Source organism: Penicillium longicatenatum (genome assembly GCF_028827895.1).
Source record: "Penicillium longicatenatum strain IBT 33135 chromosome Unknown contig_11_segment0_segment0, whole genome shotgun sequence".
Taxonomy (NCBI): Eukaryota; Fungi; Ascomycota; class Eurotiomycetes; order Eurotiales; family Aspergillaceae; genus Penicillium; species Penicillium longicatenatum.
This window is the reverse complement of record NW_026643117.1, coordinates 1964659-1987929: the sequence shown is the minus strand read 5'-3', so window position 1 is coordinate 1987929 and position 23271 is coordinate 1964659. Positions and strand designations below refer to the sequence as shown.

The 23271-nt window shown below is 45.8% G+C and overlaps 10 protein-coding genes across 10 annotated transcripts; 4 read left to right on the top strand and 6 right to left on the bottom strand.

The window, feature by feature from the left end:
* Positions 1–106: 106 nt before the first annotated feature.
* Positions 107–745, bottom strand: N7484_000742 (uncharacterized protein; the record flags this gene model as incomplete). Its single annotated transcript, XM_057111163.1, has 1 exon — positions 107–745. The coding sequence occupies one exon, from the start codon at positions 743–745 to the stop codon at positions 107–109; it is 639 nt and encodes a 212-aa protein (XP_056978389.1).
* A 408-nt stretch (positions 746–1153) lies between these two features.
* Positions 1154–2345, top strand: N7484_000741 (uncharacterized protein; the record flags this gene model as incomplete). The annotated part of the gene is made up of 5 exons (XM_057111162.1): positions 1154–1347; positions 1408–1504; positions 1559–1641; positions 1694–2094; positions 2149–2345. 5 exons carry the CDS (start codon positions 1154–1156, stop codon positions 2343–2345), a joined length of 972 nt encoding a protein of 323 aa, XP_056978388.1.
* A 194-nt stretch (positions 2346–2539) lies between these two features.
* N7484_000740 (putative quinol monooxygenase) lies at positions 2540–3333 on the bottom strand (the record flags this gene model as incomplete). Its single annotated transcript, XM_057111161.1, has 3 exons — positions 2540–3035; positions 3091–3221; positions 3280–3333. 3 exons carry the CDS (start codon positions 3331–3333, stop codon positions 2540–2542), a joined length of 681 nt encoding a protein of 226 aa, XP_056978387.1.
* A 278-nt stretch (positions 3334–3611) lies between these two features.
* N7484_000739 (uncharacterized protein) lies at positions 3612–4389 on the top strand (the record flags this gene model as incomplete). Its single annotated transcript, XM_057111160.1, has 2 exons — positions 3612–4071; positions 4130–4389. The coding sequence occupies 2 exons, from the start codon at positions 3612–3614 to the stop codon at positions 4387–4389; spliced, it is 720 nt and encodes a 239-aa protein (XP_056978386.1).
* A 21-nt stretch (positions 4390–4410) lies between these two features.
* Positions 4411–5619, bottom strand: N7484_000738 (alpha/beta hydrolase; the record flags this gene model as incomplete). Its single annotated transcript, XM_057111159.1, has 2 exons — positions 4411–4633; positions 4706–5619. 2 exons carry the CDS (start codon positions 5617–5619, stop codon positions 4411–4413), a joined length of 1137 nt encoding a protein of 378 aa, XP_056978385.1.
* Positions 5620–6231: 612 nt separating this feature from the next.
* Positions 6232–7990, bottom strand: N7484_000737 (MFS general substrate transporter; the record flags this gene model as incomplete). Its single annotated transcript, XM_057111158.1, has 4 exons — positions 6232–6774; positions 6832–7567; positions 7636–7727; positions 7790–7990. The coding sequence occupies 4 exons, from the start codon at positions 7988–7990 to the stop codon at positions 6232–6234; spliced, it is 1572 nt and encodes a 523-aa protein (XP_056978384.1).
* Positions 7991–8515: 525 nt separating this feature from the next.
* Positions 8516–10027, top strand: N7484_000736 (chlorogenic acid esterase precursor; the record flags this gene model as incomplete). The annotated part of the gene is made up of 3 exons (XM_057111157.1): positions 8516–8789; positions 9184–9228; positions 9573–10027. 3 exons carry the CDS (start codon positions 8516–8518, stop codon positions 10025–10027), a joined length of 774 nt encoding a protein of 257 aa, XP_056978383.1.
* A 2799-nt stretch (positions 10028–12826) lies between these two features.
* On the bottom strand, positions 12827–13999 carry N7484_000735 (glycoside hydrolase family 5 protein; the record flags this gene model as incomplete). The annotated part of the gene is made up of 1 exon (XM_057111156.1): positions 12827–13999. One exon carries the CDS (start codon positions 13997–13999, stop codon positions 12827–12829), a length of 1173 nt encoding a protein of 390 aa, XP_056978382.1.
* A 1621-nt stretch (positions 14000–15620) lies between these two features.
* Positions 15621–17243, bottom strand: N7484_000734 (general substrate transporter; the record flags this gene model as incomplete). The annotated part of the gene is made up of 1 exon (XM_057111155.1): positions 15621–17243. The coding sequence occupies one exon, from the start codon at positions 17241–17243 to the stop codon at positions 15621–15623; it is 1623 nt and encodes a 540-aa protein (XP_056978381.1).
* Positions 17244–17897: 654 nt separating this feature from the next.
* On the top strand, positions 17898–19836 carry N7484_000733 (uncharacterized protein; the record flags this gene model as incomplete). The annotated part of the gene is made up of 6 exons (XM_057111154.1): positions 17898–18015; positions 18060–18316; positions 18384–18579; positions 18645–18697; positions 18755–19537; positions 19606–19836. 6 exons carry the CDS (start codon positions 17898–17900, stop codon positions 19834–19836), a joined length of 1638 nt encoding a protein of 545 aa, XP_056978380.1.
* Positions 19837–23271: the final 3435 nt, after the last annotated feature.

Genomic DNA, 23271 nt, shown 5'->3' with positions numbered 1-23271 from the left:
ATACAACATTGTTACTTTCAGCTATAGAGTTGAAATGGATGGATGGCCTTGATGAAGTAATACATATTCTATCTATGCCAAAACTACATATAACTTCTGCACAGTCTCATACCATGTCAGGGGTTTCAAATTTCCAGACCCTCCGAATATTAGGCTTAGCCGCATTGCTCCGGATACGCAGAGTCCACTCCGTCACACCAGCCTTCCACTCGGGGCCTCCCAATCCATTCACTTTGTCGTAAAAGTTCAACCCGTAAAACTTCGCCGTTTCCACCTCTCCATACACCTTCACCAAACCGTACCGTCTGGCCGCATTCCAACCCGGGACTAGAGTCAGCTTTTCTCCATGCTCATGGTCATACCAATCGTGGTAATCTTGTTCCTTGTCCGCTCGAGGAGTAGACCCGTTAGCCACCATTATGGAGCCCGCAACTGGGGCTTTCAATTGAACATGAGGCGTAGGCTCTGAGGAGTTGGTCCCGTTGAACCGATCACGACCGTTGATGTAGGCGCACACTTTCCATGAAAGTGAGGCTGACTCCGCATTGTGGGTGCTCAAGTCGGTGTTGTAGTATTCGGGTGTTGAGAGTACCGGCGTGATGTCGCTGAGGAAGTAGACGGTGTTGAACGAAGGCGCTCCGCCGTCATTGGCTCGGAGGATGTACGTTGCTTCGACGTCTGGGAAAGGTGATACCGGTCTCTCGGGTGTCTCAGAGAGACGCATGACAATACCTGGAACAGCCATGATATCCTTTGTTGTGGCTCGGTTGTATGATATCGGATGGTATCACTGGGGGTAGAGAAAGGACTGCTTCCTTCCAACGCTGGTATTCAGAGTCAGTATATAGTGGCGAAGATATTGGTCAATTATATGACAGATGCCACGGAGGATGGAACCCAATTTTCAATTACCGGACATAGATAGCCGGGAGAAGCTCATGCATTCATCACGATTTCCCCACACTGGACATTGAGCACCGTTACTATGACATCACGCTCTTTTGCGAATGAAAGATTATCCCCTCTGACATTTTTTATCTAATGAAGATACTAATAGCTCTATGATTACCATACAGGCCGCCCACTTCTCGTTTTCTTACCATTGAGAATCACAACAAACCTTGAAGCTCTTCAATCCTGCAGACCTCTTACAATGGCACCTCCAATGAGCCCTCTCCCTTCTTTCAACCAACTCCCCTTACGAGAAGGTGACCCACCACATTCAGCATGGGGACTGTGGGGCAACGGTTCAGACAGTGCACTGGGATCACTGAACTATCTCACGGATGATTTGGTCCTGAGAACAATCCAACAAGAAATCAAAACAGGAGAGAGAGTTGGTCTAAAGTGTGTCATTACCAAGTAACTCTATTACACATAGGAAGATGTACTAAAAAATTGAAAAAGCCTCGCTTTGGATCTGTTCGATCCTCCCCTTTTGGGAAGGGCTGGTTTCAAAAAAAGTATCATTGACAAGAGCCCACTGGTAGTGAACGATGACGTGGTGAGCAGATTAATCAAAGCAATTGAATCAAAAAGCTGATATGATACGCAAAAGATCAGCTTTAACACACAAGGAAGTTCTCAATGGGATAGCTTGCGTCATTTTGCCTACCAGCAGGACCAGAAGTTCTATAACGGGTGAGCATATTTTGGCTCCCGATGAAGTATACGAGTACTGATGCAATGCCAGAACTACCCAGGCCGAGATTCATGCAGATTGTAACACATCCGTGAACGGTCTTCAAGCTTGGGCACCACGGGGACTTGCCGGTCGCGGTGTTTTGATAGATTATTATTCATATGCTATTCGAGAGGGTATCGACGTGCAGCACTTCTCCTCTCATCCAATCTCACTCGATAACATGCTGAGTATTGCAAAGGAGCAAAACGTTGAGTTCCGTACAGGAGATGTGCTCTTTTTGCGTACGGGATATGTTGCAGGCTATAAAAAGTTAGACCAAGCTGGACGCGAGAGGGTGGCTGGTGTCCGTGAATGGTGTGGTCTACGGCAGTCGCGTGAAACCACAGAGTGGTTATGGGAGAGACAGTTCGCTGCTCTAGCGAGTGACTCGCCTGGCTTTGAAGTTCGACGTGAGTTGCCCTCTGATTAGTCACATTGAGATTTGCTAATTGTGTTGAGCAAAGCGCCAACGGAAAAAGCATGGCATCTTCATCCAATCATGTTGGCTGGATGGGGAACACCCTTAGGGGAGCTATTCGATCTGGATGCTCTGGCTGAGCTATGTGTGAAAAACGGGCGGTGGTCTTTCTTTTTCACTTCTGCCCCCTTGAACTATTCTGGGGCTGTGGCATCTCCTCCAAATGCGACGGCCATTATGTGAGTGAATAAAAGTTGTTCAAGGATTCAGAAACCTAGAACAGCAGAAGGGAGCAATGCTTAGCAATTCAATAATACCCTATTCATGTAAATAGTGGTATTTTTGGGCGAAGGGACATTAGGAACATCCTCAGTATATCCGATCCACGAAGTTCGCAGAATAAATGCCACAGAGACAGATTAATGTGTTGAATGTATTTATCTTCCTAAGAACCCTAGTCCTGACTCTACCCAGGTTGTCCTCTTCTGCTCTTCGCTTGAACCATACACAGTCACCCACGCCTCGTCCACCGCAGCCTGCGCATTGAACTTAGCCCATGCCTCCTTTTCCAGATAACCAGAAAAGACCATGAATGTCAGATCCTTCTCATCCTCTCGGCGAAGCACCCAAAAGCTGAACACCTGCTCGACGTTCTCCGCTTCTACTGCAATTTTACGGAGATGATCGAAGACAAGGTCACATTTTCCAAGTTCAGTCCGGAGCTCATCCACCACGATGTATTGCTTTCCGTGAACCAAGCCACCTGCGAAGTCTATAGAGCCCCTGCGTGTCAGAAAGCCGACATCGGTGGGTCTCCAAAAACGAAGATCACTCGGTTGCTCCAGTAATTCCTCTTCGCCGACGGCGATTCGAAAGGCCTTATACTCGGCGCTAGCGCGGTGTTCTATAGTGTTTGCTTCGACATCCTCGTAGCTGTATATCTCCTATGTTATCTTCAGTTCAAATTGATGATGGATATTGGACGTACATTTCAAATCCCCTGAGCCAATGGTGTGGGACGGTATCATTATCCTGTGCGCTTTTGAACCAGGCATATCCGAGACATTTCGGCTCGTGGCTCTTGGTTACAGGTGCAATATTGCCGATGTGCTGTAGGAACTATCGCGACTTTAGCAAAGGCCTCCTCTTACATTCGGCATCGTTAGATGATACGTACAATGTCACGCTTTGCAGAGGAGGCGCACCTGGATAGCGGCGAGATAATTAACATGAGTAATGAGTGGTATCAAGTTGCCCATTAGATATCCATCGATGAGACTTGGAGATAGGATATTTTGGCAATTATAAACAACCGGAGACATGTATCCGGGATCAATACTTGAAATTACTTGGCCGGAAAGATGTTCTCCAATTACCCCGCCCAATCGGACATTGAATGCCCCGCATTAGTGACAAATTACGCATCCAATGCCAGAAAAGGTCTCAAAAAGAGGTTGAAGCAGGCTCAAATATCCAAAACATCTTTATAAGTCAGACTCATCATCGAAAATGTCCGCTGAAACTCCCGTTTTACCTGCCTCGTTCCTCAACAGTTCCCTGTCCCTCCCGTCGGCAGCAATTCGTCTCAGATGGTACATGTGCGTCATTGTCACGTTATCTTCACTGAACTATCCCGATGCAATCCCTCAAGTCTACGCTCACCTTGACAAAAATTTGCTGTCTTCAATGTCACCCGAAGATCGCTTTGCAGCTGTCCAACAAGTCCGCGAGGGACTTATCAAATCGACCGGCATAGTAGGCGCCTGCAGAACAGGGAACGCGATGCGCACCTTATCAACATGCATACCGGAAGAACTGCGAGAGAAAGAGTCACCGAGATCAAAAGAATCGGACCAAATGGCACGAAAAAGAGGGAAAGAATTCTGGAGCAATATTTATGCTAGGAATCCGGCCTTTGATCCGGAAGCTTCTGTGCGTGCTAGTCCCGACTACGCTTTTATTGTGCGAGGTAAGCGCATGGATTATGGTCTTAGTTCAGAGCGTGAATTCGGTTAACATTGTAACAGAGGTTCTCTATGCACGGATATTCTCATTTGATGGTATACTTGATGCGTTGACAACGGGGTATGCTATTGTATCGGGACTGTATGGTATGGATTGTCAGAATCAACTGCAGCATCACATGAAGGGTATGCTCTTTAATGGTGCTACGAGGGAAGATCTCAAAAACCTTCAGGAGCTTTGTCTGGGTCTGGCGAAAATTCTTGGTGTCAGGTTTAGGTATGGTCCTGCCCCAATCCCTACTATTCCTGAAGGAAGTACATAAGGTATCGCAAGTGACAGAAGTTCAAAATCTATTCGTTGTAATTATTCCATCTTGTCCCTCATATACATGCCAGCCCACAGTATTGCCCAGGCCATGGCCATCAATCTCTGCCTCGGATTCCAGCTCCATTGCTCCCCGCAGATAATCCATCATGCGTGAGTCAAATGCTTTGCAAGCTAGGAGATCTGGCCACCGTCGGAACCCATGTGGCAAGCCTGGGAACAAATGAACGGCCGTTGGGGTGCTGTGGAATGATACAATTAATATCGGTCATTAATATCTGCACAAGTGTTCTTTTGTTGCATGAATAACTTACCGTAACAACTCTAGCTTTTTGGCAAATAGAAGCCCATCATCTCTGAGTGGATCCATACCGGCCACGAAGAATCCAGTTCTTGGCCACCCACGTAGAAGCTCGTCGGGCAAAGTTGCAATGTTCAAAAGCGCGTCGCTTGGATTCTTAGCCGAAAGAATATCACTGAACATCTTGAGCCTATCCCGCGGAATGACAGGCGCATCACGGCACTGGACCTTGGCTGTAATCTCTGGTGAGGAAAATAAATGGAACGGATAGTTGTCTACATGTATCAGCCATGGGATGCCCAGCACCGCCGATTTGATCATCGGCTCACGGTCAGGCTGCGCTCTAGAGGCTTCAAGATCCCGAAACACCACACCGGCTGCCAGACCCGAGCCTGCTGAGATACCAAGAACGCCCAACCCAACATTCTCGTCAATATTGAAAGCTTCCATATGCCCTTCAATGTATACCATGGCATCCCACGCATCTTCATGCTGCGCGGGGTGCTGAAATTCTGGCGTGTGTCGGTAGATAACGCTCAGCACTATCACCCCCAAAGATGCCGCTATGTTAGCACAAAGAAAATCATCCGTTGACTCCGATCCAAATAAAAAGCCTCCTCCATGGAAGTAGATTATCGCTGGCAGCGAACTTTCTCTTTTCAGGCTGCGAGGCATGTACCGGCGCAACGGGATTGAATGACTGCCGCGAGAATTAATGTATAGCGTCGATATATTAACTTTTTCGCGGAGCCCAGATTCATCGACCAATTTTGCGGACGCGATCTCTCGAGTGGCATTGGTGGCATCTCGTAATTCTAATGCTTGGAGAGGATCGTTGCCGTTGAGCCCATCTTGCGCTGCTGCTGGATTTTCGGCAATGAAGGCAAGCCATTCCTTGCTAGAAACTCCAAATTCTGAAAAATCCATGGCGAATCAGTGTAGCTGATAGATTGAACAAGCAAACAGTCATATTGGTAGAACCCCGCGGTAAGATGATGCCCCATTTATCACATGATACTCCCCAGGCGATTCTTCTAGTCGCCCGGACATTGAGGTCCGGGCGCGTTATAATGATGCCTGTACATTAACGTGGGGACAAAGGGTCCCGGGAACATCCTTGCTGTTGGACTTTGACACCGCAGAGATCCGGTAACATATTTCCCCCACGTTCGAAAATTCACCTTGTTTACCATCGATCGAGACTCTCCTAATCACACAGTATGTGGCTCTACTATCCGAGCTCTTGGACACGAAGCGAAAACAAGTGCGATCAATTAGGTTGCGATTGCCACAGGATTTGTTTCAGTAATGACTGGGCTATGATAGTCATCTTGATGATAACGAGGAAATTATGAGAAGACTTTGTACAATCCCCACATTTTGAATTCCATTGCGTTAGCCAAAGAATTCGGCAGCAAAGGCCTTCCGATGGAGCCAAGAGAGAGTAACGCAGAGTGAACATGTATTAATCCTGAAAATTGACAAACAACCTTGGAACAACGATATTTGCCGAATCACCTATCGGTCCCATTAGACTCCCTATTCCTCTCGGCTTTGCATTCTGTTGAACTCATGATGACTCGAAATGATCTCCTCGGCAACGCTCACATTTTCCGGCCTGCCCAATCTCTCTCTGATCCACGCCCCCTTCCACACGAGCCACACAATGGGCGCAAAGGCCAGCAGGCTCCCCACAAGGGCAAACATGATGAATGCAAACTGAAATCCGATCGCATTGCACAGTTTGACGCCGTAAAATGCGACCGTACAGCTGGTACTCTGACGGCAAAAGTTGAAGAACTGGGATACCTCCGAGCCCTCGACACGGTATGAGTCGATACTGTATGTGTAACACACAGTTGCCACAATCTGAATTCCGAAGATGCCTATGAACATACCTGCTAGTGGACCCGACCAATGCGAATTGTATTGAATCGTGAATCCGAATATAAGAAGCCCTGCAGGTATCAGAGCCGCTCCAGTCCAAATACCTTTGAAGCGGACTTCTGGTGGTGGCGAGTCTACACCTAGTCGAATAGAGTCGCGGTGGACGATGTCGTCAATTATCTTTCCCGCGGCAAACTATTTGCTAGTTAGCTTGCGTTGACGGCTAGATCGTGGAGTCTGGTTGGCACTTACCTCGCCGACTATAGAGCCAATGGTCATAGTACCACCATAGGCTAGGCCACACTGCAAAGCACTCCAGCCAAATCTCTCCTTGAAGATAATGGCATAGGTGACAGCTGGGAATATAGCTGTAAAGCAATACTGCGAAGCGTAATACAGACTCGGGAAAAGGACCGATGGGTACAATGCCATGCGAAAGGCGGGTATGACAAAGTGTTTTGCCTTGAGCTCAACCCCAGGGAAGCTTGTCCACGGCCGGAGAAGCTCTCGATACTTAGCCATAGATAACTTTGGAGGCTCAGTGTTGGTGTCAGAGTATAACCTTGGCTTGTAATACATGGTCTCGGGTAAGCCGAAAACCAGAATCGTAAGAGTAATGAAGTTCATGGCTGCGGTGATCCAGAATATCCATCGCCAGCCTAAGAACTTGGCAACTGGCCCACCAAAGAGGCCCGAAAAATGAGATCCAGAGGTCAGCATGACAGTAAACAGACCCAAAGCGCGGCCACGTTGGTGATAGAAGAACAGGTCTGTCACAGTGGCTGGGCCGAGGGCCATAGAAACCGGAAAGATGCCATTGATTGCGCGAATTCCGACTAGAGCACCAAAGCTGTGTACGAAACCGCAGCCAAGAGCAGTGGCAAATCCGATGAAGGTAGTGATGAGATAAACGAAGCGACGGCCATAAACATTTGCCAAAGGAATCCAGATAAAGGGACCGACGCCGTTAAGGGCGATCACAATGGTTCTAGAGACATCAAGATGGTCAGAGACAATATGCTCTTTCATCTTCATAGATATGGGGATTTGGCCTACGTCTGGTACGAGGCTTGGACCTCTGAAACCCCCAAATCCTCTGCTAATAGCGAATAGGCTGAGTTAATGGCAGCAGTATTCCAGGTTCCCAGCTAGGTCCCACTGCGATCAGTCTATGGAGGCAAATTAACATGAACAAAACTATCATACTCACAAATGCGAGCCAGCAAACCTGAAACAGAATCAACGCTTTGAGCCTCGTGGGCCAGTTAAGTGGATCACCCTCATCTTCGGACGGCCGAGGCACAAAATGAGCTCTAGGATTATTGGCTGCCGCCTTGCACTCGATATCATCGATATTTTCAATACATTCTTCATTTTTTCTATCCCATTTTTTCTCGGCAGTGGCTGCCATGATTGAGACGGAGTTCAAATCAAGCAAATCGATTTCTTAGGAAAAACATGGCTCATCGATGAGGTTCTCAAAAGATTAAGTATCTCAGTGGGTCCTGGAAGCATGGATGCCAAGACAATAGTGAATGGTAAAGTGGATCCGAATGGCCGGACATGTACTTCCTTTTCCTTCCCCACATTCCGCCTCAATATATCCGGGATGCATGGGCTCGTCATTCATGTACCCCGCAAATCCAGTCCGTCTCCCCGGGGATTTCAAATCTGCGGCAGATCGCTTTCCCCGGAAAGAGCCTTGTGTTCCCCGCATCGCTGAATGGAGAAATTCCCTTAATGTCGATCTCCAGCGATTCGTTTCATGGCTCGCTAAGTGGGCTTGGGACGGGCTACGCGAAAGCGCTTTGCCGCCATTGACCTTGAACCTCGGGATGGAATGTTGTGAAGGGAATTTATAAAGGAAGCGTTCCGGCCGGTTGATCTATGGGGGGTTTACAGGGATGATCTCTAACTTAAAGCTTCATCTGTCACCATGCTAGCTCGCAAAGTCTGCCTCGCGGCAATTCTTTCTGCTCTTGAAGTCTTTGGTGCCCCAACCTCAAGCTCAAAGACAGCCAAGGATGCTGGACTCCTTATTCAAACATCGAGTGGGTCGATTAAAGGTTTCTTCAACTCCTCAGCCCCTGATGTTTGTCAGTTTCTCGGTGTTCCTTTCGCGGAACCTCCCGTAGGAGATCTTCGCTTCGCCCGCCCACAAGAGGTGACATCTAAGGGAAAGGTTAAGGCACATAAGCTTCCTAACTCTTGTATGCAGTAATTTAGCCTAAATAGCTCTATACTCTATACCACGTACGAGACTAAGTTTCTGATGAATGGTGAGAACTCTAAAGATTGTCTCTATCTTTTCATCTAGGCACTAAGGATCGATAAAATTAAGTCTATGTAACGCCAATTGCCGGTTCTTCTTTATATACCTAGTGGCGGCTTTACTAGCGGAGGTCAAAACTCTCTATATAAGATTCCGGACTAATAGGTATAATGCATATAGTCTAATATTGTGATTATTATGAATAGACCTGGACAAACGGGTAATTTTTTTCCCGTGGGGGCTAGAATGATTGGCCCCCACGGGTCTTTTTTTAAAAGTCTTGCCAAGCCTTGCCAAGACTACCTATTTAAGTAATTCTCTAACCTAAATAGGTAATCCCACGGGTAATGAGACTAGACTTCAGAAAATACCCACGGGTATGGGACTAGAATTTTCTATTACCCGCGGGTTTTGTCCAGGTCTAGTTATATTCAAAAGGTTTCTATATAGACTCTAGAGAACGCCTTATCTTATTATTACGGCAATGGCACCAAGCTATTAGTCTCGTTTATCCTAATCGTGGATAATAAGACCTACTTGGTAAATTATACATAGCGGATCTTAGACGGAAAGATTATAAAGATAGTTAGTGCGCCTCTTATAATAGTGTCCATCCTTATTCTTCATTAACAAAGATACTAATCGTCCCTATATCTCGATAGCCTATGATCATTAGTAGCAATATAAATAAAGGAGCCGGTTTCGTTTTATACACCCCCAGACGGACCCAGAGCTGCTACACTTACGACTATAACAAAGATCATCTCTTGCCCCGTCAATAAAGAAGTGAAGAACCGAAACCTAGGATACTTACCAACATATCGCTACCAGTACACTAGAAACTTCTCTAACGTCTCCCCTCTACCTTGGTTTGGAGCCTATCACAGCTTAGAATTACCGCTGCTTTTCGGTACGCACGATGAATACCGCAGTCGCTCTACTAAGTTCGAGTGGGAGGTCAGCTACGCTATGGAGGCGTTGTGGCTCTCATTTGCTGAAGACCCTACACAGGGACCTGGCCGTGTTGCGATTTGTGACGCTGCTGCTAACCCCAACAAAAAGAGTTACTTTGCTTGGCCGGAGTTCCACCAGGGTGGTGAGGATATGTTACTCATTGCCAAGGATAATGAGATTATGCAACTTGTTTCCTCGGAGAGTATTGACGCTTCCTGTTGATTCATATCGCATTTCTTACCAATGGTTATCGAAAAGAGAGGTAGGACTGTACATATACTAAGTACTTGGTTATGCATATACAGTCCCTGGTCATGAAAATTCGAATATCACATCCACGTAGGTTGAGTAACTTCTCAAAAGTCAGGCAAGTCCCTGGTCCTACTCAACCGTTGTTGAATCTTCTTTATAGAACCAAGTCAAAATGATAAAAAAGGAAGGTTGAAACTAAGCTAGTCAACCTGTAGTGGAACTGAAGTAGGAATGAAGAGATTTTGTATATTTCATGGCCACACATCATATCCTTCTATGCAGCTAATTTTAGCATGAGCCTTCCCAGGTTGGGATGCCGCTGCTTTCTGTTTCGAGTGAATTCAACTTTTATTTCTCTTAAATCAGGAACCTGCAAAGTACGAGGTCTTGGCGGGCGCACGGGGCCTCAACAACCTCTTATATGTATTCGATGCTACCAAGCATCGCCTCCGCATATTACTTTTTCTTTCTCAATCAATTGATGTTCCTATTTACCTTGAACCTCGAAAACCCAATACCTCCGCGTAGGCATCTCAAATCTCGGCACCCCTACATCACAATGCGGTTCAGCATCTACACTATTCTCAGTATAACCCTTTCTCTATCTGCCACCGCGAACCCCCTTGTCAAGAGGAAAGAATAGGAGTGCAGTGTCGTGAGCCACGGTGACAACGGCGGCTGGGTGAGCTGCCGCCGACAGCCGCGATTGGCTGGAGAGTATTGGGGAAAGATTCAGGATGGGGTTAAGTCAGACTACACGTGCTACGCGGTTGGAGATTGTTACGAAGGAAACTGGTGAATTTGCAAATTCCAAGATTTCCTGATTTCTCTTTGACTGAAAGTTGGACTTTATAGCACCTGGGATTGGAATTGGGATATGGGGTGCTATATTAATGGTTACTGGTGCAGTACTAGTAAGTTATTTTCCTGTTAGTGGATATTTTGGACGATTTTATCTAACTACAATGATTCGGTGTAGAGAATCTCCCTAAATGCACGTCAGCTATTCCATGATTAGGCCTTAGAAAAATAATAATTATAGGGATTTCAATGTTTTGTATTTTGTGCCTCTTATTATTTTAGAATTACGCCTAACCTATAGGGGCAATTCCCTTAGACACTAAGGGATTTAGGGTAAGCGGCTCTAGTATGGGGAAATAAAAGTGGGTCGGGGTCTAAAGCATTTAAACTTCATGAGTCTAACGGATTTACATTCTACCCTTAGGGGAAGCTAATATTTTTATATGTAGGCTGTGCCATAACCCGCAAATGGATAGGCCAAGTCAACCCGCAACCCTCCCCATGCGGGTTGCGGGTTACCCACGCTGGCCCATCTTTGCATAAAATTCTGACACTTTTCCTAAACTGATTAGATAAATTTGATTATTCATATGATTAATTACTGTTGTTTATACATGTTTTAGTCCCGCGTATGAATTTCAGGTTATTTAATTAGGGTACATTTACTTTATACATTATTTACTTTAACGATTCATTAGTAAATATTCTATTTAAAAAAACTACTAAGCTATACTATTAATACTCAAAAATAGAAGTAAATACTACATAATCTATACAGAGAGAGCTATTTCTATGTTTGTCCTATTTGACGACCCATTGGGTAACCCGCAAACCCACGCGGGTTTCCCATAAGAACCCTCAACCCGCGTGCGGGTTAAACAGACTGACCCATTTCCCTACCCATAGGGAGGATGGGGCGGGTTCGGGTGCGGGTTCATGCGGGTCATGGCACAGCCTAGTTTTGACTAAAGTAAGGTCTGGAAAGGATCCTTAATTTATCCCCTCATGATGCATAGCTGTTGAGCCACTACTCTGTTTAACCACCTTTCACCATAACCTTTACCACACCGTTGAACTACCTCCATTGAGAATGTGCAATTTATTTAGAACCCACGATTCGGGTGCAGGCAATACGACGCTCTATTCAGCGCTCTTCATGGCACTCCGGGCGGACTTTTTCGCCTGAATATTCAGCACATATAGCAACTGCACATCTGCCGGAGAAACCTTACAGCGAAGTGTATCCTCTGTATCCTTTGCAACGATACTCTAGACGAGACTATAGCGGGGCTGACCTATCAGGATCAAAGCGAGTGCTTCCGATAGATGCCTATCTTCTATTATGTTGTATCGTACGTTGCTTTATGTGGGTAATCCTGTATTCACCTGGCGCTTACTATAAATATCATATGGATAAAAGCTATCCGCTGAGCAAGTCAAGCCGATATCAGCCTGGCCCTCTGGCGCCTGGCTCTCAGCGGATATACTCGGGTTCCTTTGAAGATACTTAGACCTCAAGAGTCATAGGCGACAACCTATCTTGGAAGCGAGACACTGCCTTCACTTCTGCCTGCTAACCGATTCAATCAAATCTAGTGCATCCCGCGATATCCACTGGCTTTCTTGAGCCATCTCGTCTAGTCGCCATCATAACTGTCGTTTACATTGAGTGAATGCTCTTTCAGCTCATTTAAAGCGTAGGACAATCTGGAAACTAAGTTTCTTCCTATGACTGACAAATGTATTTAATTAGCCCGTCTCGGAAAGCATCCATTTTGAAGACTAGCAAGGAATTCACACATGAATGAGTAAAGCACAATGGTAATATGTAGCACATGAGAGATTATTCACAGAACCAAAATGATGACCCTTTGTCAAATGTACGCCTCTCCTAGGACACTCACCTCTATAGGTCGTACAGCCAAGATAGCTTCGATCCCATCGATTCAATTACAACCTCATTCACACTCAGCAGGTCACAGCATCGTTAGACGAGCTCGTATAACCCAAGCTGATGAAAGTTTTGTAGTTCCAATAGTCAGCCTGTGTGCCCTGTCCATCCACAGTCGCATTGCCGAAAAATTTGGCTGTCCAGTACGAGCTGCCTCGAGTGTACTTCTTCCATGCGGCAATTCCAGTCTCCAGATCCTTCTTCCGGCTCGAAAAGGTGTTGTCAATCTCCGCTTGAATAGCCCATTCTCCGATGAAAACAGGAAACTTGCCATCTCCGGGCGCGGCCACAGCGTCTTCACAAATGTATTGAGTGAGATTTGCGGAGCTAGCACCACGGCCCGCAAAGTAATAGTTGTGTACATCGAAGACCAAGTTTGATCCGGTAGAGAACTTGGGCGACCAATATTCTTCACCCTTGAAACTTCCCTGCATCATGACTGGGATCTTTGAGTTGACGGCTATAGTTTTGGTGATAACTTGACTTATGTAGCTCTGTACCCATTCGGCACCACTATCAGTCAGGCAGTAGGGGCTACCAAAGAGTGTGATGTCTGGTACATCGACGGGTTCATTGATTGGCTCGATGGTGAAATATTGTGGGAATTGAGAATTGTTGATGAAGCTAAGAACAGCATCAACAGCTTGCAAAGAATAGGCGAGGGCTGTCACATTGTTAAACCAGCCATAATGCCCTTCCGCTTCCCCAAATGCCATTCCATTGACGCCACCAGGAAGAGAGTGAAGATCAATAATAATGTGCATGCCGTACTTATTGATGGCATATGTCGCAATATTTTGGAGGAATGAAACTTGATTGCCAGTGTAAAGTTGAGACCCTGGGACTTTGATCCAGGCAGCGTAGGTGGTAGGAATGCGAAGAACGTTTACGCCTGCCGCGGCGAAAGTATCGATGTCGGCAGTGGTAATCCAAGTGGCATATCGGCGCTCAAGCACTGGTCCGCACTGGGAGCCTAGATGGGCACAGAGGCCCCATTCATCCGGAGCTCCCCCAGAATAGGTTCCCCACCATGTTGTGTCAATGGTAGACTCTTGGACGAGCCACCCACCGAGATTGACACCGGCAGCATCGAACGACTTCCAGTCGAGGTAGGTTGGAGTAGCCGCAGAATGAGCGATTGAGGCAGTGAATATGCCAGAAAGCAATATAATGGGATGGAAGTTCAACATTTTTCGCAGCCAGTATAGGATGCAACGGTAGACACTGCGAATTGACTGTTTGGATGTCGAGCATGATTTGAGTAATTAGTAGGAGCCTTATATATTGATATTGCCGATCCTAATTGATGAAATAACTATAATTAGGTCTCGTCACCCCCGCAGAACGCTAGCGAGGCTGGTAAATAGTATCAATGCCGGCTAAGGATGCGAAACCTGACACTTTTCCGTACTAGACGTTGCTGAAACCCTTACCTAGCTCGATGGGGACGACTCCGTCGAATTTCCCCCAAATCTTCGGGAGGTATCTCCACTTTCCGTCACAATACTCTGCAGAGCACGCACTATCATGCGCTTGCATACACCCAAATCTTAATTTGATGTTTTATTAGTGGCGTGCCTTTTCGGGCTTGCATCACTCCGAAAAAGTGTCCACATCTACTAGATTGTTTGTATATCGGGAGGGACAGTTTGTGATTCAATACACTGGCTTGGCCTCATTTTACTCTCATCCAATCAGGCATCTGTCACGGTGTTGCTCGGATTATTCTGCGCCGAATTTGCCTCACACATAATTATGGTCGGTATTCAAGTTGCGACGCGGTAATAATGTTGGCTTCAAACAAGACGTAGTTGAGGTCGCACCATACGCATTCATTCACTCTTTGGATAGTGTAGCATATATTGGAATACTGAAAGCCTAGAGGACATTATTAAAGGAATGTTATCACTATGAGAGGCGAATTCAGCTGAGTCTTGCACATTGCGTGGAGACGTATCGGGTACATTTGGCAGTTGCAGACATACTGATAACTTCGGGCTGGCTTACTGCATACTAGTGGTGCCCGAGCAGGATTAAAGCGCGATTTTAAGGCTAGACTCGATTCTGAGAAAGCATAGACGTCCAACTCGGTACATCGATGACCGAGATCCGAGGCTGGCATGATATGCTGTGTCTTCTTTAGAAAAGAAATTAATTTGCCCAAGCCTTTGGGTCCCATTCATGTTTTGTCGTCGTGGGGTGGGTCTACGCATTTTGGTTTGCGCCATTTAGTCCCTGCGTCAGCTATGGTGGCTGCCTGGGTATTGACAAATTGGAGCAGACACTAGGAGGGGGTGGGGGTGGGGGTGGTGGTGGGGTGGGCCAAATCTCAGCCAATGAAATCGAAATGCAGATTTATTATTTTAGCTTGGTTAAAATAAGGTTCCAAAACCGTCAAGTCGCTACGGAGGTTCTTGTGGCCACAGGGTTATTCAACAGGCGCAAGACTTACTGGCTGAGACGGCAGGGATGGGCGGACAGTTCACGGTTCGCGTACCAAGAGTTGCACAATTCAAGGCACCGATCATCAAAGCTATGCCAGCAGTTCCTGTCGTGAACACTTTTCTTCCAAAATTTCAGTACATAGTATTTTCTCTTTCCCAATATTCGTAGGAGTCCAAACACTAGTCTAGCATCAATTTACGATTACTTCAGATGTCTACGGCATACAGATTTCAGTATGAGGAAGCGGTCCATTCTTTTGCGAACGTAGACGATATTTGTCATGATTTAAAAGCCCAAAACCGGTACTTAGTGAATATAGAATTGACTGAGCACGCATGAATAATTCTTGTCCCAAACCATAGATACTCACACATTCGCCAACTTCTCAGTGGCAGTGTAAGCCTCCGCAGCCCGCCGCTCTGCCACGGTTGTATAGTGACGGAATTGCCGTGTTGGCACTCTATTCATGAAAAGCTCATCGAGCTCCTCATATGTGCGACATCGGGTCTCTGGAACAAAGAGCCAAGCGAGTGCCGCAAATATCAGCATAAAAGCGCCGTATACAAATCCAATCTTAGCCTTGAGATTTCCATAACCGGGGTTGAACATGTATGGAGCGACGAAAGACCACATCGTGTTCACAGCCGCAGAAATTGAAAGGGCTATAGCAAGGGTTTTGGTGCGAAGAATGGACGTGGGTACTTCGCCCGCGATAGTGTAGACATTAGATCCAACCCCGGCATTGTAGAAGAAATTGTACATGGTGTAGAAGCCAACTGCTGCCATCGTAGAAGCGGATGTGTTGATAGAACCGGCAATCCCCATACAAAGCAGCAGCGTCGTCAACCCAATGCACCCCGCAAGGAACATGGGCCGTCGGCCAACCATATCGCTTATAAGGAAGGAGATGATTGCACCAGACATTGATAGAATTTGGGCTCCAATTTGGATAAGGAACGATTGTCGATCATTGATGCCCAGGTACTGATACATCAATGCTCCGTAGTTAGACACGAAGCCCAACCCGGACATAGGTTCAGACAGGAAGACCAGGATAGCAATCAGGGTTCGCCGTAAGTTAGTCCCTCGGAAGCACTCAGCGTAGGATGCATTTTTCTGCGTCTCAGCTTCGTCCAACGTCAATTTGATCCGCTCCAAGTGTCCTTCGGCATCGTGTAAGTCAGAATATAGTCGACCGAGGATTTTTCGGGCCTCGGGAAGCTTTCCCATTCGGACGAGGTATACAGGGGACTCGGGCATGAATATTTGTCCGATCAAAGCAACAGCAGCGAATCCCCACTGTGCACAAATCAAAGACTTCCAAGACCAAGGATTATCCCATTGAGACGTGTAGTAAGACATGATAGCTGAGATAAATGGCCCGATGCACTGCGACAGGTTGCAGAAGCCAATAACAGATGATCGGATTGCGAGGGGCGAAATGTCTGCAACGTATGCAGTGCAGATGTTGAGGAAGGCTCCGATAGCAACAAAATTCAACATTTTCCCCCCAAAGAACATTCCAATAGACGTGGTTGAAAATTCGATAGCGACCGAAGCTATATTGATTGTGGCTGCGACGAGAGTAACAGGTTTTACCCCGAATTTGTCGGCAAAGTAAGAGGCAGCCCATGAGCCCACAATGGCAGCCGCATTGGACCCGCCGCTCATGGCTGACTGCCATTTGGTATCAATAAAGTACTGGCCGTCTTCAAGACGACCAAATCTTTCTTTGAAATCTGGGATACTGATGACGGAGCCAGATGATTGATTCTCGAATCCTCTCACAATGAGTGTCCAGAGCATGACACCGATCCAGAAAAGTAGCCAAGGATCCTTTCGGAGCGTTTCCAAATATCCCCGGTTGTGTTCCTGTTGCTGGATGGCTCGTCCATGCAGTTCGCTTGAAGTTGCTTCAAGCTCAACATGGCGAATGGAATCACCACCCGCTTTCACGGTAGAGCTTCCACGATCGTTGGTTTTATCCATTATCCCTGATAGTAATGGCAGGATGAAAGTGTAAGAGAGAAAAGGTGTTCCAGTTCGAATGCCTCTGAGAGAAGCAGGGCTGTTTCGAGGGACAAAATAGCAAAGCCTGGCAGACCCCTTTATGTATGAGAAACAGGGGCTCTAGTCCCTATTCAGAAACTGAGCTGGGCTACTTTCACTGTGCGGGGGCAAATTAGCCGTTTGTTTGAAGTTCCGGGTAACAATTTCGAAGTGAAGTGAGGGGCAGAGTCCGCCTCGCATCAATCAAGGCCGAGCCAGGATCCTAACGCATAATCAACATCAGCTGGTTGGAATGACTTGAATAGGATTGCTTAGTGGTGCTCGGACCCCTGCAGTGCTCGTATTAGCCACAAACGCTTGGCGCGTCCGACACATGGCCAACATCTCTCCACTTCCCGACTCACTGTCGATTGTGTGAGAAACCCCAGATATAGTGCAAGGATCTGAACAGTCTCCGCATTTCACACATGTAGTATGTGGGGGTGTGTATGCTTCAATGGGTCGACGCTGCTGCTGCGGGGATAAGTCATTTTCAAATTCAACCTATATATCTGCCATCTCCAACTTTCGCCTGAGCATTTCATCCTCCTAATCCACTCATCTGACTCAGTGATTGAGATCAAATTGGTGGAAATGGCTGCTTTTGCACATGCATTTTCTTTGTCTCCTGAGGAGGTCCGATCGGCTACTCCTCCTGGCACGGTCATTCTTTCAGGTACGCAAGTCCCTCAGAACTGGCTTTGCTTAACAAGTAGAATGCTTCGACGGAGTAAAATTTCTAACTAGTGACATTAGCCGGATTATTGCAAACTGCTGGACAAGCGGCTGCTCAGATTGATGAACTGGTGTACACCCCTCAACCGAGTTCAGACCCAGCAGATCCACTCAACTGGCCAAATTGGCGAAAATGTGCCGTTTTGGTATGCATGTCATTATATGCTGCTATCGCAAATTTTACCTCGGCCTCCATCGCAAGTGCTTTTCCTATTTATACTACGCCGCTGGCGTTCAATCCTCCGGTGTCAATTGAGAAACTGACCCATTTGATTGCGGTGAGTGCCTGATCCTCTCCAATAACTGAGCTGCCAGCTCTATCTCAGGCCACTAAACCAGGTATAGGTGAATGTGCTCATGTTGGGTGCAGCAAACATTTGGTGGGTGCCATTAGCCAATATTTTTGGTCGTCGACCTGTGATACTGGGAGGTATATTACTTCTAACGTTATGCTCAATGTGGGCTGGGCTAGCTCAAAGTTTTGGCAGTCTTCTTGCCGCCCGAGTCTTTATGGGTATTGGGGGCGCACCAGCCGACACAAGTAAGTCCTAAATTTTTGCTTTTAATGAGTGTTCACGCTCTGACCAGAATTACCAACTTAAGTAGCTCCAAATGTGGTGGGAGAAGTATTTTTCACCCATGAGCGAGGTCGAGCTATGGTAATGATTCAATTGCTTCTGCGAATAAGAGTCAAGCTCTTTTCTAACACCTCATAGGGTTTCTACACCGTTTGCATCTGCCTAGGACCCATTATTGGGGGCATGTCCGGGGGTTACATTGCTGGGAACAAAGGTCTTGCTTGGATCCACTGGGTGAACGTCATTTTATCAGCCATCTTGCTTGTTGCTTGTCTCATACTCGTACCCGAGACACGATACATTAGGGACCAGACACAAGTCTCAAGCCAAAACGACAAGTCCACAGATGTTGAGACAAATGGAGTCACTGAGGTTGTCGAAGATATGGCCGTCCAACCTTCAGGGCCCCATTCGAAAAACCATGCAAACCCTGCCTCTATGTGGAAGCTCAACAAGTACCAAGGAGATGCTTGGAGTACATTATTAGCGCCTTGGAAGACTTTTCGCCTGCCAGGTGTATGGCTTGTGATGTTTTGGTACGCTGGACTGGTAGGAGGGGTGGTTACTGTTACCACTGTAGCTCCAACCATCATCTCCGAGCCGCCATACCTCTGGGGTAATAATGCTGGCTTAATCATGACTGGTGGAATTATTGGGGCATTACTAGGGCTTATTGCGACAAGCTTAACCGCTGACCGGATAATTGCCTCCAAAAAGACGCTGCGAGGTGAAGTCTTCGCTGAGGCAGAAGCCCGTCTTCCTGTTGCAATTCCAGGTTTGCTACTAGCTACTACTGGGCTTTGGACCTTCGGGTTCTGCGCACAGAATTCCGGCTCGCCAAATATGTGGGTTGGGATGCAATTTGGGATTGGCATGCTTTGCTTTGGCCTGATGCAAGCACCATCCATTGGGTTTAATTATGTGAGTTCAAAAAACGCTTTAGATTTCCAAATATCAAGTTCGCTGATAGCCTTACTTACATCTGATAGCTTATCGATGCTTATGGCCCTCTTTCTGCGGACTGCTTCGTGGCAGTGACTTGCATGAGAGCTATCGTAAGTTTTTCCTGGACGTTCTTTGCAGGCGAATGGGTCACAATCTCTGGTCCAGCTATTCCATTTGGGGTATTTGGAGCGCTCATGGGGGTTTTTTCGTTGCTCATTGTCCCTATTTGGTTTTGGGGGAAAAGGATGAGGATTGCTACCACAGATTGGGTATAAGTGCTTCTTTAAAGATATTAATGGGTCTTTTCTTAGATTCTAACCCATAGTGGTAATTCCATCGTGGTAGGATAGATTTAATTAAGGTTTCTTAAGTATGGGAAGAACAGTGGTTCAGGGGTAGAATGGAGTTAAAATTTTTAGGAGTAGGATAGATTTAATTTTCAAGCTCGTCCGAGTCTAAGATTTTAGTATATTTTATTTCACGATAAGATCTACCAAAACATATAATTTTAAGCGATTTGGCCTAGTAGAAAGGTAAATTGTTATTAGGTATTCAGCTCCTTCAATAGGAAAGTCATTGTCATGTTATGTGCTTAAGATCAAATCGATGGTAATTTTTGACGTCCTGATTAGGACTAGTACCTTCCGTCCTCCACCTACTTAGGCTTCACCTCTCGTAGATCCTCTTCTTTCTTCCTTGCCGCACTTCCACAATACTACATACGTATCCTTGTGCTTCGTGTTGGTCCTTGCTATTCAGCTCACACAGTAATCAAGGATCATTACAATCTTTTGAAGGCTGTTAAATTTAGTGGTGGGTGATAAACCCAAGTACGACACCCAGAATAAGTAAATGGCAAGGCTTCGACACCTAAACAGTTGAGTGTCGATATCTTAACCTTGATTCCTCTCGCATCGAAATACAATCTTCTTGAACTCTTCTCTCATCCTGTAAGGTAAGATAATTTATATCTCGATCCAAAAGCCTCAAAGCAACGCATTCTCAAACAAATCTTTTTAACATCATGATCGTAGATCAAAAAATATGCTACAATATTTCAACTTTAGTAGACTAAAAGCCTATAGTGAATATCGAAATACATGTCCAGGATGGAAACCAAGGGGCTCCAAACAGCCGACGACGATTCAGGCATGGAAGAGGGCCAGTCTAACCAAAAAAAAAAAAAAACAAAACATAGAGACATTTTGACTTACTTTCTTCCTTCACCTAGCTGAAGTTCGCGATCTCGACGAGAAGCAAAATGATCAGGTATCAGCGGAATGCAGTACAAGATATTGTGACACGCCAAAAAGGGAAGCCGAAGTTATCCAGCAAGTTGGTCATGATTTGGCGATTCGATCGGTAACGTATTTCACCACTGAGCGAGCCGTCCCGGTCGGGCGAGCCGCCCCATCAACTTCAATTAATTCACACCAGCATAATTTAACCGAAATAACGTAATATTGAATATCTAAGCTATTTAATCAAATTTGGACAATGTGTTCTCTTGTGACCCTGAATATTACACTCTGAGCATCTTGGTGGCGCCCCAGGTCGTCGTTCTTGTGCTTCTGGTTGACCGGTTGGCTGGTCGGATGGAGCTTCAATTTGACCATTTCTATCATTTTGAGCTAGTTCTCGAAGCTCAGCGATAGATATGCCCTCTAGAGCCGATATCTGGAGCTTAGAACGTGCTTTTTTTGACTCTGATTTCTCCGCTCTAGCCCGTAAAAGCTTGACATCTTGAGTTAGAAGAGCATAATTATGCATATGGGTTTGATATGATTTAAGCACCCGATCTATATGAGAAAGTAGCGGGCTCGGTGGGCTCTTAGAGCGTGCTTTTAAGAGCTTTTTGATCGAAATTTCATGCTTCTGGAGCTGCTTATAATTTGATGGTGTCTGATATATGCTGCTTTGGCTACCTCGAGATGGTAGTGGTATAGGCGTCTGGAGCTGAATATTGAGCTTTGAAATAACCCGATTTGGATTATATGGAACTAAACCGGTTGCCGAGAAGCTATTTTTGATCGTTTCTGCTTTATAAGCTTCGATTTAAGCGTCTGGAAAGGCGTCTAAAAAGTCTAACTTATTGATATGGTTCTGACCTAACCGCATCACGTTCTCGACGCACTTTCCGTACGCACGCTTTAAGATAGTAAAATAACCTATATCTAGAGGTTGTAAAAGATGTGATGAGTGCGGTGGTATGTAGATCGGAATTATACGATTTTTAGAGCAAATTTCGTCGAATTTTGGAGTTAGATGGCTTCTATGACTATCTAGAACTAGGAGTTAATATATCCCCTTTAACCTCGAGGAAGTCGATGGGATAAAGACCTTTTTAAGCTAGTAAAGTCCGATCTTGTCCGAGGTCTATCTATTTAGACTAACCTAGAATTGCTAGTCACCTGGAAGCTTTAACTCTTAAGCCTAGCCTTTCGTGAATAATTTTGCCTTAAAGATAACCATCGGAGGAAGGCTATATCTAGACGCGCTCGTACACTTAATCGCGGTAACCTATTTACGATTTCTAGGCTGTAAAAGAGAGCGTCGACTAGGATATTCTGCTCTTGTAACGACTTTTGCGGTCGTTGTTAAGCCTATCGCGAACCCCGTCTCATCAAAGTTATAGATATCGTCTTTATAGATCCCATACTTTAGTGTCGTCTTTTGAACTAGGTCGAACCATTCTATAATGATTTTTGGGTCCTCGCACTTTGCCCGCTTGTAATTATAGCGTCTTGAGAACCTTGTATCGAGTTCTGGGTGTCGTTTAACGTATTTTGTGACCTAATTTTTGCCGACGGTTTGGATTGGGGTGGTTCCACGTGTGGCGAGTAAGAGATTAGCTATTTCTTGGACTATAGAAGGTCGTGGAGCTGCTCCGCGTATATCTATAGAGATTACCCATTCTTTAAGCGAATTCTCCTTAATTTTAGTTAATTTAAAGGAGGTTGCGCGAAATTCGACGCGGTTTTCTCGTCCGCTGAGCCGGTGCTGGAGCGTTGTTCTAGGGATATTGTATATGCGTGCTGCTTCGGTAATTGATAGCTTTTTTTCCTGCTTCTGGATAGCTTGGATAGTAAGCAAGATACGACCTTCTTGTTCTATCAAATTCTAACGATTTTGAGAGCGAATTGGTGGCATGGTGGTTGGTTGAAGAAGATAGGTCTAATTAATTGACGCGTTTTGGTTGGGTCGGCTCGCCCGACCGGGACGGCTCGCTTAGTGGTGAATTACGTTAAAGCGAATTACGTAAGTGGCTGGAATGTGGAGCTCGCTAGCCCGATCTGTTTGAAATGTAGATCTTTCCTTGCATACCTGCGCACACTCTTTCGCAGATTTGACCTCTTTGTGCCTATGTGACCCTTAGCGTCCAATATGACACGTTCATCATGTCCCCTCACTATCATCTGTATCAATTAGATGTGACAATATCAACCTCCACCCCACCACATTCCCATTTTCCTTGTTATCTCTTAGTTCAGTATAAAATGTCGAAATAATTGTGCTTACCATATTTTTACGACACTCAGTCTCCTTAATTTGAATTCATCTTCGTTATCAAGGCCACTCCATTATGCTCACAGAATGAAGTGGATACCAAATTTTTTTTTTTTTTTTTTTGCATCATTATAGCATCGCTCTTTTTGATCAAGATACAGACAAGTCTATCAGGTATGGGTAGTAATACGTGTGGACTTTGA